The sequence below is a fragment of the Azolla caroliniana genome, unplaced genomic scaffold, assembly GCF_043228905.1.
Source record: "Azolla caroliniana isolate FFs.n. ecotype wild unplaced genomic scaffold, voAzoCaro1.0.p SCAF_16, whole genome shotgun sequence".
In the NCBI taxonomy this organism is placed as follows: Eukaryota; Viridiplantae; Streptophyta; class Polypodiopsida; order Salviniales; family Salviniaceae; genus Azolla; species Azolla caroliniana.
Window position 1 is genome coordinate 835,272 of NW_028230451.1, and position 12,558 is coordinate 847,829.

General features: G+C 36.8%; 2 protein-coding genes across 4 annotated transcripts; both read left to right on the forward strand.

The window, feature by feature from the left end:
- Nucleotides 1-764: 764 nt before the first annotated feature.
- LOC147853424 (MACPF domain-containing protein CAD1-like) lies at nt 765-6,255 on the forward strand. 3 transcript variants are annotated; one of them, XM_087332089.1, is made up of 8 exons: nt 765-1,192; nt 1,278-1,565; nt 3,163-3,398; nt 3,480-3,663; nt 3,767-3,832; nt 3,913-4,096; nt 4,609-4,769; nt 5,421-6,255. In XM_087332089.1, exons 2-8 carry the CDS (start codon nt 1,299-1,301, stop codon nt 6,054-6,056), a joined length of 1,734 nt encoding a protein of 577 aa, XP_087188215.1. In that variant the 5' UTR covers nt 765-1,192; nt 1,278-1,298; the 3' UTR covers nt 6,057-6,255. The 3 variants fall into 3 exon arrangements, with proteins under 3 accessions (XP_087188215.1, XP_087188214.1, XP_087188216.1); XM_087332088.1 differs by having other exon boundaries at nt 765-1,565; XM_087332090.1 differs by having other exon boundaries at nt 766-1,565; nt 3,770-3,832.
- A 2,078-nt stretch (nt 6,256-8,333) lies between these two features.
- Nucleotides 8,334-11,621, forward strand: LOC147853425 (uncharacterized). The gene is made up of 3 exons (XM_087332346.1): nt 8,334-8,502; nt 10,244-10,334; nt 10,415-11,621. Exons 1-3 carry the CDS (start codon nt 8,421-8,423, stop codon nt 11,400-11,402), a joined length of 1,161 nt encoding a protein of 386 aa, XP_087188472.1. The 5' UTR covers nt 8,334-8,420; the 3' UTR covers nt 11,403-11,621.
- The last annotated feature ends 937 nt before the right edge of the window (nt 11,622-12,558 follow it).

Here is a 12,558-nt window from a genome sequence, read left to right on the forward strand (position 1 = left end):
TACGGACATCATTCAACTACGTCGAGACTCTAATCTTGTGATGATCGAACTCATGTAGCAAGCGCGCCAGTACAAGGTATGACTCGATGTCAAGGCGGTGGTATGGGAAGCCAATCGGGGCTCGAGTTTGTCTCGATCCATTCGTTCGGGGGAGGTCGAGTGGATCGCCACCCTTCTTTCTCTCTCCTTTCTTATCTATCTATTTATTATTTCCTTGTCATGTGCTTATATTAGGATTAAGCTCTAACAATTAAGGTGATATGAGAACATAAGGGTCAAACCCACATGAGGCATACCGCATCATGATATTGAGAATTTCCGGATAATAGAGGAGTATGAAGGCAATCCCCCCCCCCCCCCCCCCCCCCCCCCGCCCCTTGACAAGCAAGCAAATAAATTATATTATGGTTGTCGTGGGGGGTGAAATATAACATATGAGACAAAAAATAAAACATTTGGATGGGCATGAGAAAGTGAATTCCATTGTAGAAGAACATTACTTAATGAATGTTGCAATTGCCTTGTTTAATGAAAACACACACACACATACTGATGATGATACTGTGATATGTACATACATACAAACTGCATATGTACTACATATGTCATATATTACATATGTACATGATGTACATATTACAGTCTACGTTCATACATACTGATACAATTTTACAAACAAGGGTTTGAAGAATGAGGCAGCCGGGTCTTTAGGGTCTCCCCCCCGCCCCACTTATACATACATTATACATACACTCACCACACATCGTCAGTTCCTGTTCTTCTTTTTCTCCGGTCTCCTCTCCGACCAGGTTCGAGTTTTGATATTTACGCCCGTCCTTCCCAATTTGTTGGACTTCTCTTCCGTCTTGTTCCAATCGATAGTGGTTCTAATCGTGCCTGCTCTGAGTATTGGAATTTTTCGGATTCTTTTGATCATTCATTCCCTCCCAATCCCGATGGAAGGAATTGTGGTAAGATTTTTACATTGGTGGAACTGAAAACACGAAGTGATCTAGCAGACGTTCACAAGGAAGAGGAGAGATCTCTAAGCCCAGTGGCATCGGGAGAAAAAAATAGGTTAATTTGTATTGTTTGTGGTACTTTCTCTGACACGTTTCAGCCTGAATTACAAGGGAAGGGATTGTGTCAAAGCTTTGATTTCACGAAGAACCGAATAATCACCAGCAGAGAAGGTAAAGCTAGGGTATACAAACCTCTTCACCAAAGCAAAAAGATATGAATAATCAAGATTAGTTTGAACTTTTGTTATCTTTCTTGCTTAATGTAATCATTGGGCTATGGCGGAAGCCAATGGAGGAGGAGGTGCCCGAGCTACTGCAATAAGTGTTGTTCAAGCTTTAGGGAGAGGGTTTGATGTAACTTCAGACATTCGATTACTGTATTGCAAAGGTTCAGCGGGAACACGATTGCTAAAGATTGATGAAGATAATTCTAGAGATCTCAATTTTCCAGATGGCTTGTCTATTCCAAATGTTTCTTCAGATTTTATGGTTAAATCTGAGATGCCTAAACAATATTCACTGGGCGTTTTAGATTTCGATCAGGTATGCTACATCTTGTTTAAACAAACTGCTAACTTTTCCTGCTAGAAACGATCTCTTGTTTGTATTATGTATGTTCTTTTTACATGTGAGAACTTGCTGTCTAAATACAGTGATATAGCTACAGTTAACCCGGGTTTGAGAACCAATAGCCATCTTATAGATCCTGGGAAACTAAACGATTTTATTTTTATATAGGTACAAAGTATATATTTCATACGCTACCTAAGATAGATTTCAAGCACATTAAGATGTTATCAACCCAAAAAAGAGAATTGAGAGTGATGTAGAATGTGTAGTGCAGCAATGCAGGGAGAGCAACAAATTCAATGCTTTGAAGCTTACAAGGTTGACAGAAGGATCTTCCCACTAGTGAGATCACATATCTTTGGATCATATTGGACTCTTCATTTGTGTGTCATTAGTGCTACCTGGAACTTGGGAAACCATTAACCAAGTCGAATATCAAAAGAGAATATCTTCTTATCTCAATCCACCCAGATTGCTCCCCTAGATATCATCGCCGCATTGAACTTGTGAAGGTGAAATGGAGAAATCCCAAAACGGAACTTCCAAATTGGACTAGAAGTTTTGGTAATCAGGTTGAAAGTATAGTTCATACAAAAAGCACACTGACATTAAATAAATAGAATGAAGCTGCAACTGTGACGAACTAATACTTTTAAAAGAAATGATGAACTTATGCAAAATGTGCATTAACCCAGATTCATGGAAGGTGGATAAATTTCATGTGGGCTGCTGGGCTGCATAGGACAGAATAAGAGGACAGGTTAAGATGTTTGAAGCCCATATTACTTAGACAGCTAATAACGAGGCATAGAGCTCAATCATTAAAAAACACAACTACTGAAAAACAAATCCCGATTAGCTGAATAATAAAATGTGACGAATTGTTATAAATAAAATCCTTTGCAATTGGACCATGGAGATTATAAGAATGTAGCTGACTGATGAAATTCTAACATTATGGTCTTATAAACTTGTTTAGCTGGCTGAGGTTCAAACAGTTTAATTACAGAGAGCAGTGGGGTATCTGTCCTCCTAATAACATGGGAACAGGGATGGAGTTGAGCATGGTTGAAGTATTTGGAGTGATAATTGTCTGGAACTGCATCAAGATAATATAAAGAAAACTGGAATCCTTACTATATGATTAGGCTCATTAGAAATGCCATGAACTAAGAAAGTGGATGTTAGAGACAGCATTTTTTATGCACAAACCATTGAATTTCATAAATTACTAATGCGTGTTAACATTACATTGGAAATAGAAACAGGTGTTTTTCTAATTGCCTTCTAACACTCAAGCATGGGATAGTTTATATGCATTTGTATATGTTGAAATGTGATCCTAGAACAGGAATAACTGTTATTTAGTAGTCACGTCTTAGAAACCTTGATTTCCTTATGGCTTAAGAAGTCTGTCTCAGTTTCCAGTGGTCTAGGAAACAGTGCTAAAAAAACTTAGTCTTGCCTGCAAGTTAAAAATATACCTTTGTTTGAAGCTTAATAATCTCATATGATTCTGATTTTGGTTTATGGAAGTGGCTTCTTTTCTTTACTGGTATTTTTCTAACAGATGTCCGAGTTATTCAATAGAAAATCTGGCCTCCCAGGAAAGATTCCATTAGGAAAGTTCAATGCTATGTTTAGCTTCTCAGGTTCATGGCAAGTAGATTCCTTACAAACAAAGACTCTTGCTGTTGATGGCTGGATCATTCCTTTGTATAGTGTGTATATAAAGCCACCTTTTATCATGTGTGAGGAAGTAAAGAATGCTGTGCCTACCACATGGGATCCAACAGCTTTAGCAAAGTGAGCACAGTTAAGATTCTTTATATGTATACTTAATTAACCAATAGCCCATTTGATAGAGTAATCTTGTGTCCATTGCAGATTTATAGAAAAATACGGCACTCATGTAATTGTAAATGTGGAAGTGGGTGGTAAGGATGCCATATATGTCAAACAACACCAATCATCTACGTTGACTAAGGCAGAAATGGAGACACATGTGAACAAACTATTTGAAGCCAGGTTCCAAAGCAATCCAAACACTAGAATGAATTCAGAAGACAGGGTATGCAAACATTTTGGCATGATGTTTTCTAAATTATATGAAGTGTTGGTACTTCTATGGAGCTTGCGCAAAATTGTGAGATATTCTTTCTTAATTACTTAAGCAGTTTAAAGAACAGAGGAATCAGCCATTGCAGAGTGATGGACTATCATCTCATACAGGAAAAGAAGTAAACATCTTAACAAAATATTCCCTATAGTATTGGTGAGATTGGATTTCTCAAAGCCATTATTTTGCTTGGTTTTGCAGGATATCACGGTCATTTATAGGAGACGAGGTGGTAATGATCTAATTCAAGACCATGCTGAATGGAAGAAAACTGTCAAATCCAATCCGGATGTTATATCCATGACATTTCTATCCATTGATATGTTGCTTGAGAGTGTACCTGCCCAAGAAAATCTAGGTCGTGCAATTGAGGCTTATCTCACTTGTGAGTGCTTCACCTCAAAATTATGCATAGTTCCATGTAAAAAATGGTAATCAGTGGCCAAGAAAATCTAGGTTGTGCAATTGAGGTTTATCTCACTTGTGAGTGTTTCACCTCAAAATTATGCCAGTATAGTTCCATGTGAAAAATGGTAATCAGATCAGTTAACATTAAGGATAATGTCGAACCATCCATATATTTCACACTAATGGGGCGTTAGTATAGTACTCTTTCCACATGGACAATCTAGGTCTTGCAATTGAGGATTATCTCACTTGTGGGCTCCTTCAATTAAAAATTATGCATAATTCCAATATACCACATTTAGATTTAAACATGTAAAAAAAGATAATCAACTCAGTTAACATTAAGGATGATGTTTGACCACTCATAAATTCACACTGATGTTAGTGTTAACATATTACTCTTTCCACATGGAATTTATACATTTTTCTATATTGAAACTTAAATATGTTCTAAGTATAGTCTTTAAGTAAAATAACTTTTTCGTGCAGATAAGCCTCCCTTAGAAGAATTGCAGTATTTCTTCGAGTTCAGAGTTCCAAGGTCCTGGGCACCAGTTGTAAATCAAGTTGGTTCCACAAGGAAGGATCCAGTATGTCCATCATTGCAATTCAGCCTTATGGGGCCCAAGCTATTCATCAGTATTGAGCAGGTTGCATACATATGTCCATAAATTCACACTGCATGAAACATCTGCACTATACTACAGGAAATTTTCTAAAATACCCGAAGTACTCCCCATATTTCCAAAATTCCAAAAGGTTTCTCTCAAATACCTTGTAGAGAGATTTCAGAGAGATAGATATACTTTCTTTCTGAATTTCGGAGAAGGAATACACATCCCACACAGATGCTCTCTTGAGAAAGAAAGTTGTACTAATTTCCTTTGAAGACCAAACTAGACCAATGGGAGAAAATAGATACGCCTAGTCGTCATTACCTTCCATTTTGGGGTGCCAAATGATACAAAAGGACCTAAATGTGCTGGCTAATCAAAACTGTCCTAAAACATGAGTATAACATTTTTGAATTCATAGGAAACATGTGATTTTTCCTTTGATTGACAGAATTGTTTGCTGATTTCTACACGCATATAACCTGCCCATTTCCTTCTCTTCTTTGACTTTGGAATTATGGAGAGACAGAGAGATAGAACATATCCTGGGGATAGATGGAAACACTAGCGGGTATACATATTTTGGGATTTGGGAATTCCATGAAGAAGAGGGGGGCATTTTGGTAAAATCTTTTACTTCCAAGTACATAAAGAAAGAGAAAACTGATTAATGCTGTATATGTTCAGGTATCGGTTGGTAGAAAACCTGTTACAGGGCTTCGTCTATGCCTCGAGGGGGCCAAGCTAAATCGGCTAGCTATCCATGTGCAACACCTGTCAGTTCTTCCTAAGATACTACAACCACATTGGGATCCATATGTTCCTATAGGAGCTCCTAAATGGCATGGCCCTGAAGAACAAGATAGCAGATGGTTTGAACCAGTATTATGGAAGAATTTTGCACATGTCAGCACCGCACCCGTGGAATATAGTGAAACATGGTTCGGAGAGGCATCTGGAGCTTATATTGTTACTGGAGCACAACTTGGTGTGTGGGATTTTGGACTCAAAAGTGTGTTATATTTGAAGCTTCTTTATTCTAAGGTTCCAGGTTGTACCATAAGGAGATCAGTATGGGATCATACGCCTGAGCCTTTGAGAGAGCAAATGCCTAAGTCAAGTAAAGCAATGTCTCTTACTAATCCCACTAATCTCACACAAGCAACACAACCTACACAAAAACTATCAAAGTTCATTGACACTACAGAGCTAACGCGAGGGTCAGAACACCTCCCCGGCCATTGGCTAGTTTCAGGTGCAAAGCTTTGTCTGGAAAAGAACAACATATTTTTACGTGTGAAGTATTCTCTCCTAAATTATTAGTTCTATATTTCTAATTTAGATAGTCTCTTTTGTCTATTCTCCTGTATATTAGAAAAAAAATTTTACATTTTCGAGCTTCTCTTAGTGAGAAGAGAACGATTTTATATGGTGAAAATCTCTTCAATGTACCTAAGACACGTGATTGAGTTGGATTTTTTTTATGCAATGGGTATCTCTATTTGAAAATCATTTTGTTCAAGCTGCATCGTGATCAACTTATGGAGATGTCGGAATTAAAGCAGTGTTTTAGCACATAATTTGATCAATATAATTTTGTGAGAGTATCTCCGATCTACTAACTACTCTTGCATGGCCAAGGATACATTTTGAAAATATCATTTTCATTTGCCAGTTCTTGTGGAGAAATGTGGCATGATATCGATAACTTCAAAGGTGTAAAACGGTGGTTCATCTGATATTGTCATAAAATTTTACTCTGGCATATATATGGTATGGTAAGCTAGGCCGGTTCCTTATAGGCAGTGGTCTGGTCTGATGCATATGAACTATTGAGAGATTTGAATGCACCCTCCTTTGATCTTAATGAATCACAACTTGCAAATTGAAGAAATTATATTTACAACCAAATTGGGAACACAACTTGCAGTCTATCAAATATTACATATGCTGCTTCATGGGCTCAAATCACAGCATTATGTTACATTATTTAAAGGTGTATAGTCAATATTTAGCCATGTTCTTTGACCCTCCTAAAGTCTCCTTTCGTAAATAAAATACTCTTTAAGTTTTCCACATTTTAAATGCCACAAAACATGATAGAAATAGATCTATTTGATGGGTTCACATGCTTATAAACAATAACAATAATCCCATTGTAAGGGCCTGTTCATGCATTTTGGCAAGTCACTCTTGATGCAAATGCTAAAATGTGATGGAATTTATCTTCTCTTTCCAAAAATGACATCTTCGTTTGAGTAAGGTTTCCATGTAGCAAGAACGTTCTGGGATTTGCATGAGTCATGTCAACCCATATGATGAAAGCATCTCTTTCTTAAGGCATTTTGGTGTTTTAAAGATATTTTGGCTCTGTGAGTACCTCCTCTTGAGTACTATGTTAATGTGTTGTTTCTAAAAATATTTTGGTTTTGTTAATATCTAAGAACGTAATAATCAAATTATCTCTTAGAACATGATAAAGTAATGAATATATACTCCGTTGGATACTCAACTTTTGAGGATGTTCTCGTTTTGCATGTAAACCTTGCTTATTTTCTTGGTGTTACCTTGTACTTTAGTTTATGGCACCTAATAGACATCCTCCAATGATATGAAATATCTCTTACATATATTATATAAATAATCTTCGAGATAACACCTTTACTCAAGACTTAAGACACACACACACACACACACATCTAACATATCACCGGATCAATTTAGCATGCTGAAAAACTATATACCTCTCTCAAACTTTATGTAGATGGATGCAAACTAGACACAATCTTCTCTAGCTATGTAGGAAATGTTACATTGATTGATGTAATATATGCTATGATATTTGATGTAGATATCATTGTGCCATGGAATCACAAGTCCAAAACTGTAGAGTTTGGTAAATTTTGTGGAGTTCTTATTGATGGAATTTGAGAGCCTACATTCATTGGAACGGAGCACAACGATCAATGTTAACTTGGCTCTCCCAAATATCACCATCCACATATGTGCAAAATAAAATAAATACATAAGGGATGCATTTGAGCTTAGCTAAGGAGAGGACTTTAGAAAGAGCTATAAAAGGTCGAGGAGATGTTGAAGATCATAACCACGGAGATGAATGAGAGACCAACTCAAGAGAAATTTATGGGAAGCATTAGTTGAGATTCATGAAGCACAAATTTGGGATGGGGCAACATTAGTAAACGTCATGCCGTCTTTTCACTTGGGTTTTCGCCATTTCTCAAGAGTAAGCAATAAGATGTGTACCAAACTCTCCGGTGGTTTCGTAGTGTCACGTTGGCGCCATAAGAGACGTGATATATACGAGCGTCTTCATCTTCGTTGCACGAGTACACTTTCTCCCGGAGACAAAAAGAAAAGAAAAGAAACAAAGGCCTACGACTCATACAAATACATGCATACTCTAACTAGTAAATACATATACGTATACGTATACAATATGTATGCATAGATACATTGGAAATTTGGAGGAGGAGAAGGCTTCACGCGCAAAATATAGAAGGCTTTGGATTGTAGATATGTACATATGTATGTATGTATTGAGAGGGAGGTCCGGCAATTGAGGCCGGAATAGTAGCAATGACTTTTCTTCTGCCAGACTGTGCCCAGCTGTGCCCCCAAATTTAGAGGTGTTGAGAAAATCGTTCCTCTCGCTCTCTGCTAACTATGGAACACGACTCTAATCGGCCTGTCTCTAATCCTCAAACTTCGTCTCCGCTCACGGATCCACCTCCCCGAAGCAAGCTCGGTAAGCTCTCTTCCCTTCCTTCTCCCAGGCTCCAAACACAGACTTTTCAGATTAGGTTTTTCTTCTTTCAAGTGGGTAAACTGACTTTTCTCGACTAGTGTGTGACAGTTTTTCCTTCTTTATCTGGTAAAATGGCCTCCTCGATTATGGTATTCGTGCCAGTTTTCCCATTTCTTCCCTCTTTATTGAACTTCCATGGTAGGAAGACTACTACTGTTCAAATTAGGGGTTTAAATGCTGATTTTCTAGGGTTCCGTCGTGATTTTCCCTTAAATCCTTGAATGTAGCAAAACCACAAACTGCTTCGATTATTGTTTCCATTGTGAGTTTCGCGAAGATGAGAGAAATGATTGTTTGGATTAAGTTCTGTACATTGAGTTTCTGTCCAAATTAGGAATTCTATTCGAAGATTGGGTTTTCATTTTGAGTTCGTCGTTCTTATTTCAATGTAGAAAAATGAATGTTCGGATTATTGTGAATTCTCGTTTTAATATTCTTTCAAGGAAGCAAAAATATTGTTCATATTGTGAGATTCCTCTCACATTTTAAATTCTGAAAACGAGTATTCACGTTAGGGTACTCATTTCTTCGTTAATGAGGGGACATTTCAAAGGTCAGAATGTTCAAGTTAAGAATCTCGATCGTGAATTTTCCTTTTTTTCCATCAAAATAGAAAAATGACTGTGTTCAGATATTAGGGTTTGAATGGCTATTTTCCCTTCTTTCAAGGTCGATAAATTACTGTTTGATGGGGGATTCTATTTTGAGTTCTCATCGTAGGAAAATAATGTTTGGATTAGGGGGTCCATCTGTGTTTTCCTTTCTTCTACCAATTTAGGAAAATGAACATTGGAGTAGTGTTTCTATGTGAACATTGGTGACTTTTCTATGTGAACATACGCAATTTAGGAAAATGAACATTGGAGTAGTGTTTCTATGTGAACATAGGTGACTTTTCTATGTGAACATACGCAAAATGGCTATTTAGATTAGGGTTTCTATTCAAGGCTGATTAAAACAGAGGAAGTAGAAGTAACTCTTGCTGTAGTCTTTTCTGAGAAGTGAATGCTTGATCTGTGTGATCTACATCATGGTTGATGAGTTTTCTATATGAAGCTCTTTGCACTGGAGAAAGTAGATTTAGCATCAGTCAAAGTTCTAGAAATTTAAAGCCATGTGTAAAAATTGATGGTAAGCTTGTCCTATTTGTTCTGGTTTTAATTGTGTCTCAAAATGAAGGAGAATGTAATATGTTCGCATATCAAGGAGAAATAGTTACTGTTTATGTTGGTGTATAAAGTTTCCAGTAGCTTTTCTGCATTTAACCATTTGTATTCTTTCATGCCCTTATACAGGTTTTGCTTTTACAAACATAAACATGAGCAATCTGTATTAAACCTTTTCCTGTAAACATCACATATTGGAAAGATATAGAAAGCTATATCTCTTTGTGTTAAGGTTTTTTTTTCTGAACAGTTTCAAAAAGGCAGATATAAAGTTTTTTCCACTTAAATAAGCAGAATCCACTCGTGTTAAGATATTTTCGTCAATTTAGGGTTGTTTTATTACAATTTTAAGATTAAACCCTTTCCTTCTACGACCCTGACTTTCCTAATAATGGACTTATACTTGCTCAGGACTTGCATTCTCGTTGCAGTTTGATGTTTTGCTTTGATTAATCAATGTTAATGTAATTATAAAACTCAAACCACAAACAACATAAGAGTTTATGCTTTTGCAGGTTATAGGATACATATCACACTCCAACCTCTTAGCCATTCAGGTGAAGTTAAGTTAGATTTTCATGTGTTGTGGGACTATGCACAAATCAGGTGATGCTCAAAGTCAGCTCTATAACAGATGCTCTCGGAGTGGCAACATTAGTGCTCATAGTTGCCCTTTGCCTTTTCAGCATTTTTTGCATCGGCTATGTTCTCTATTTCAGGTTCCAAATCAGACGAGGCCGAATGCTCGCACTAGAAGATTTCAATGCTGTATGGGTTGTTCGAATAATTCTAATCATATCAGCAATGTTATGGAGCTTGGTTGAACTCATGCAATTACCTATCTTGAGAAGTAAAGTACCTCTTCTAGGACTTCCGCAACAGGAAGCCTTCTGTGATATGCATACAGTTTTGTCCTTTGGTGTAATGGAGCCATGTTTCTTTCTCACTGCACTCTTTCTTGTGCAAGGATCAGTTCGAGATGCTCCTTTCACACCCCTCAAAAAATGGAATAAGAGGACCATAAGTCTCATACTTCTTTTTATTTTCCCTCTTCTGTGTTTTCAGCTCTCTCTTGTCATAATCACCTCCAAGATGTCCTCCCAAGACGGAAAGGTATTTGGTTTGCCAATCTATTTCACAAGATCTTACATCAGACGCTCGGATAAAGTGTTTTGCACTTTTCCTCTTTTGAGCACTTTGCTGCTGGGTTTATTCAGTTTGGTATATAATTTCTGCTTTCTATGGTGGGGATATCGAATGTTGGCTTTAGTTATAAATAAAAGACTGCAGATGAGGGTTCGTGGCCTTGTTCTATCATTGGCACTCCTTTTGCCCTTACAAATTCTGTTCTTGGGGCTATCAGTGCTTTCAATTCCGGGAAATTTACTGTTTGACTTGATGTCTTTATTGAGCTTTCTCACTCCTCTTACATGCATGGTAATAGGAGAGGTAATGCTCGTTGCTCAACCCATTACAGATGCTATGGCTGTAAGGTGGGTCTTCAACTCTCTTTCAAATCAGGCTTCATTTGATCCCTTTACAATGCCCATCTTTGTATGTGGGAATGAAGAAGATGGTTCTCCATGTCCATTGATGAAAGAAAGCTTGGAAAGTGACCCATTTGATAAGATTTCGAGTCCTCACCACGGATCTGTGTCAATGGTGAGATTTTGATATTTGAGCATCTCCCATGGCTCAGTTTAAGAGTTCCATTGCATTTGGTTCTTGGACAGGGCTTTAAAGAAATATATTATAGAGTAAAGAATCAAGAAGCTATTCTTTGTGAAACCAGTTTTATTCTCAAGAAAAGCATTTGCTCTAGCTGATTGTACATTATTTAGAGGAAATAGTTAATTGAAAAAGGCAAAATACATTTACTAAACATTTTCAATACCCCTGGCTTTACATTTTTTACGGGTACTGTGCATTCATGTTCGTTGAATCTAATAATAAGTAAATTTGTAATTTGTTTATGTTAAGAGGTTACTCTGATATCTCAAAACATGACTTACAGATTAATAACTTGTTGCTGATTATGAAGTTTCTGCATATGGGTAATGGGTTTTATTTATTTATGGGAATGTAGTTGATACCATGTCTAGATCTACATTTGTTACAAAGATTATATTACAGAATCTAGTCTTATATAGAAAATAAACACCAGAAGAGTGGTGATGAATGTTAGGGAAACGCATAAGGACATCTAACTGATTAATCCTGATAGAGTTAATGTTTTAAATCAAGGAATACCATGTTTGTCACAATCTTTGTATAGTGTCTCTTGGTGAAACATGCTCTCACGATGCTTTTGGGTTGCGCATAAGCTTTCAATGAAAAGGTGTAAGTGTTGCCTGTTTATTGGACTTTGACCATTCCACCATGTGTTCTTCTATTGCTCATTTTAGTTACTTTTGTCAAGGTGAAGATTGAGCAAGAATGCAGTAATGTTGCTTTATCTCTCATGGATTGCTATGAAATGATGTCTAAGAAATAACTGTGTTGATTCAAATGTCTAACAAATGTCTAAGATTAGTATATCTTTGATGTGATTTAAAAATATTTTTTGATGATGATTCAAAATCGTATTCCGAAAAGATATATTTTTAAGCTCATATTGATAAAGGTTTAAGTTGGAAATTAAAAAGATGTCAATAGCAAAACAAAAAAAGATCGACAAAGGTAATGATGATACATATTAGAGGTGTAAAGTTGAAATATGTATTCAACTTCAAGATCTTTGGGCGTTTGTCAAGGAAGGTAAATGGCTTTATGTACGACAAAGTTAAGTCTAAAAAAGTTGCAAGAATGTTGAGATTATGGAATTACCTAC

Bases quoted from the DNA above. Each gene is read 5' to 3' on its own strand.
- LOC147853425 (XM_087332346.1), top strand. From the start codon at position 8,421: ATGGAACACGACTCTAATCGGCCTGTCTCTAATCCTCAAACTTCGTCT. The intron at 8,503-10,243 runs GTAAGCTCTCTT...ATGCTTTTGCAG, and splicing joins ACCTCCCCGAAGCAAGCTCG to GTTATAGGATACATATCACA. The intron at 10,335-10,414 runs GTGATGCTCAAA...TTGCCTTTTCAG, and splicing joins TGGGACTATGCACAAATCAG to CATTTTTTGCATCGGCTATG.
- LOC147853424 (XM_087332088.1), top strand. From the start codon at position 1,299: ATGGCGGAAGCCAATGGAGGAGGAGGTGCCCGAGCTACTGCAATAAGT. The intron at 3,399-3,479 runs GTGAGCACAGTT...TGTCCATTGCAG, and splicing joins GATCCAACAGCTTTAGCAAA to ATTTATAGAAAAATACGGCA. The intron at 4,097-4,608 runs GTGAGTGCTTCA...TTTTTCGTGCAG, and splicing joins AATTGAGGCTTATCTCACTT to ATAAGCCTCCCTTAGAAGAA.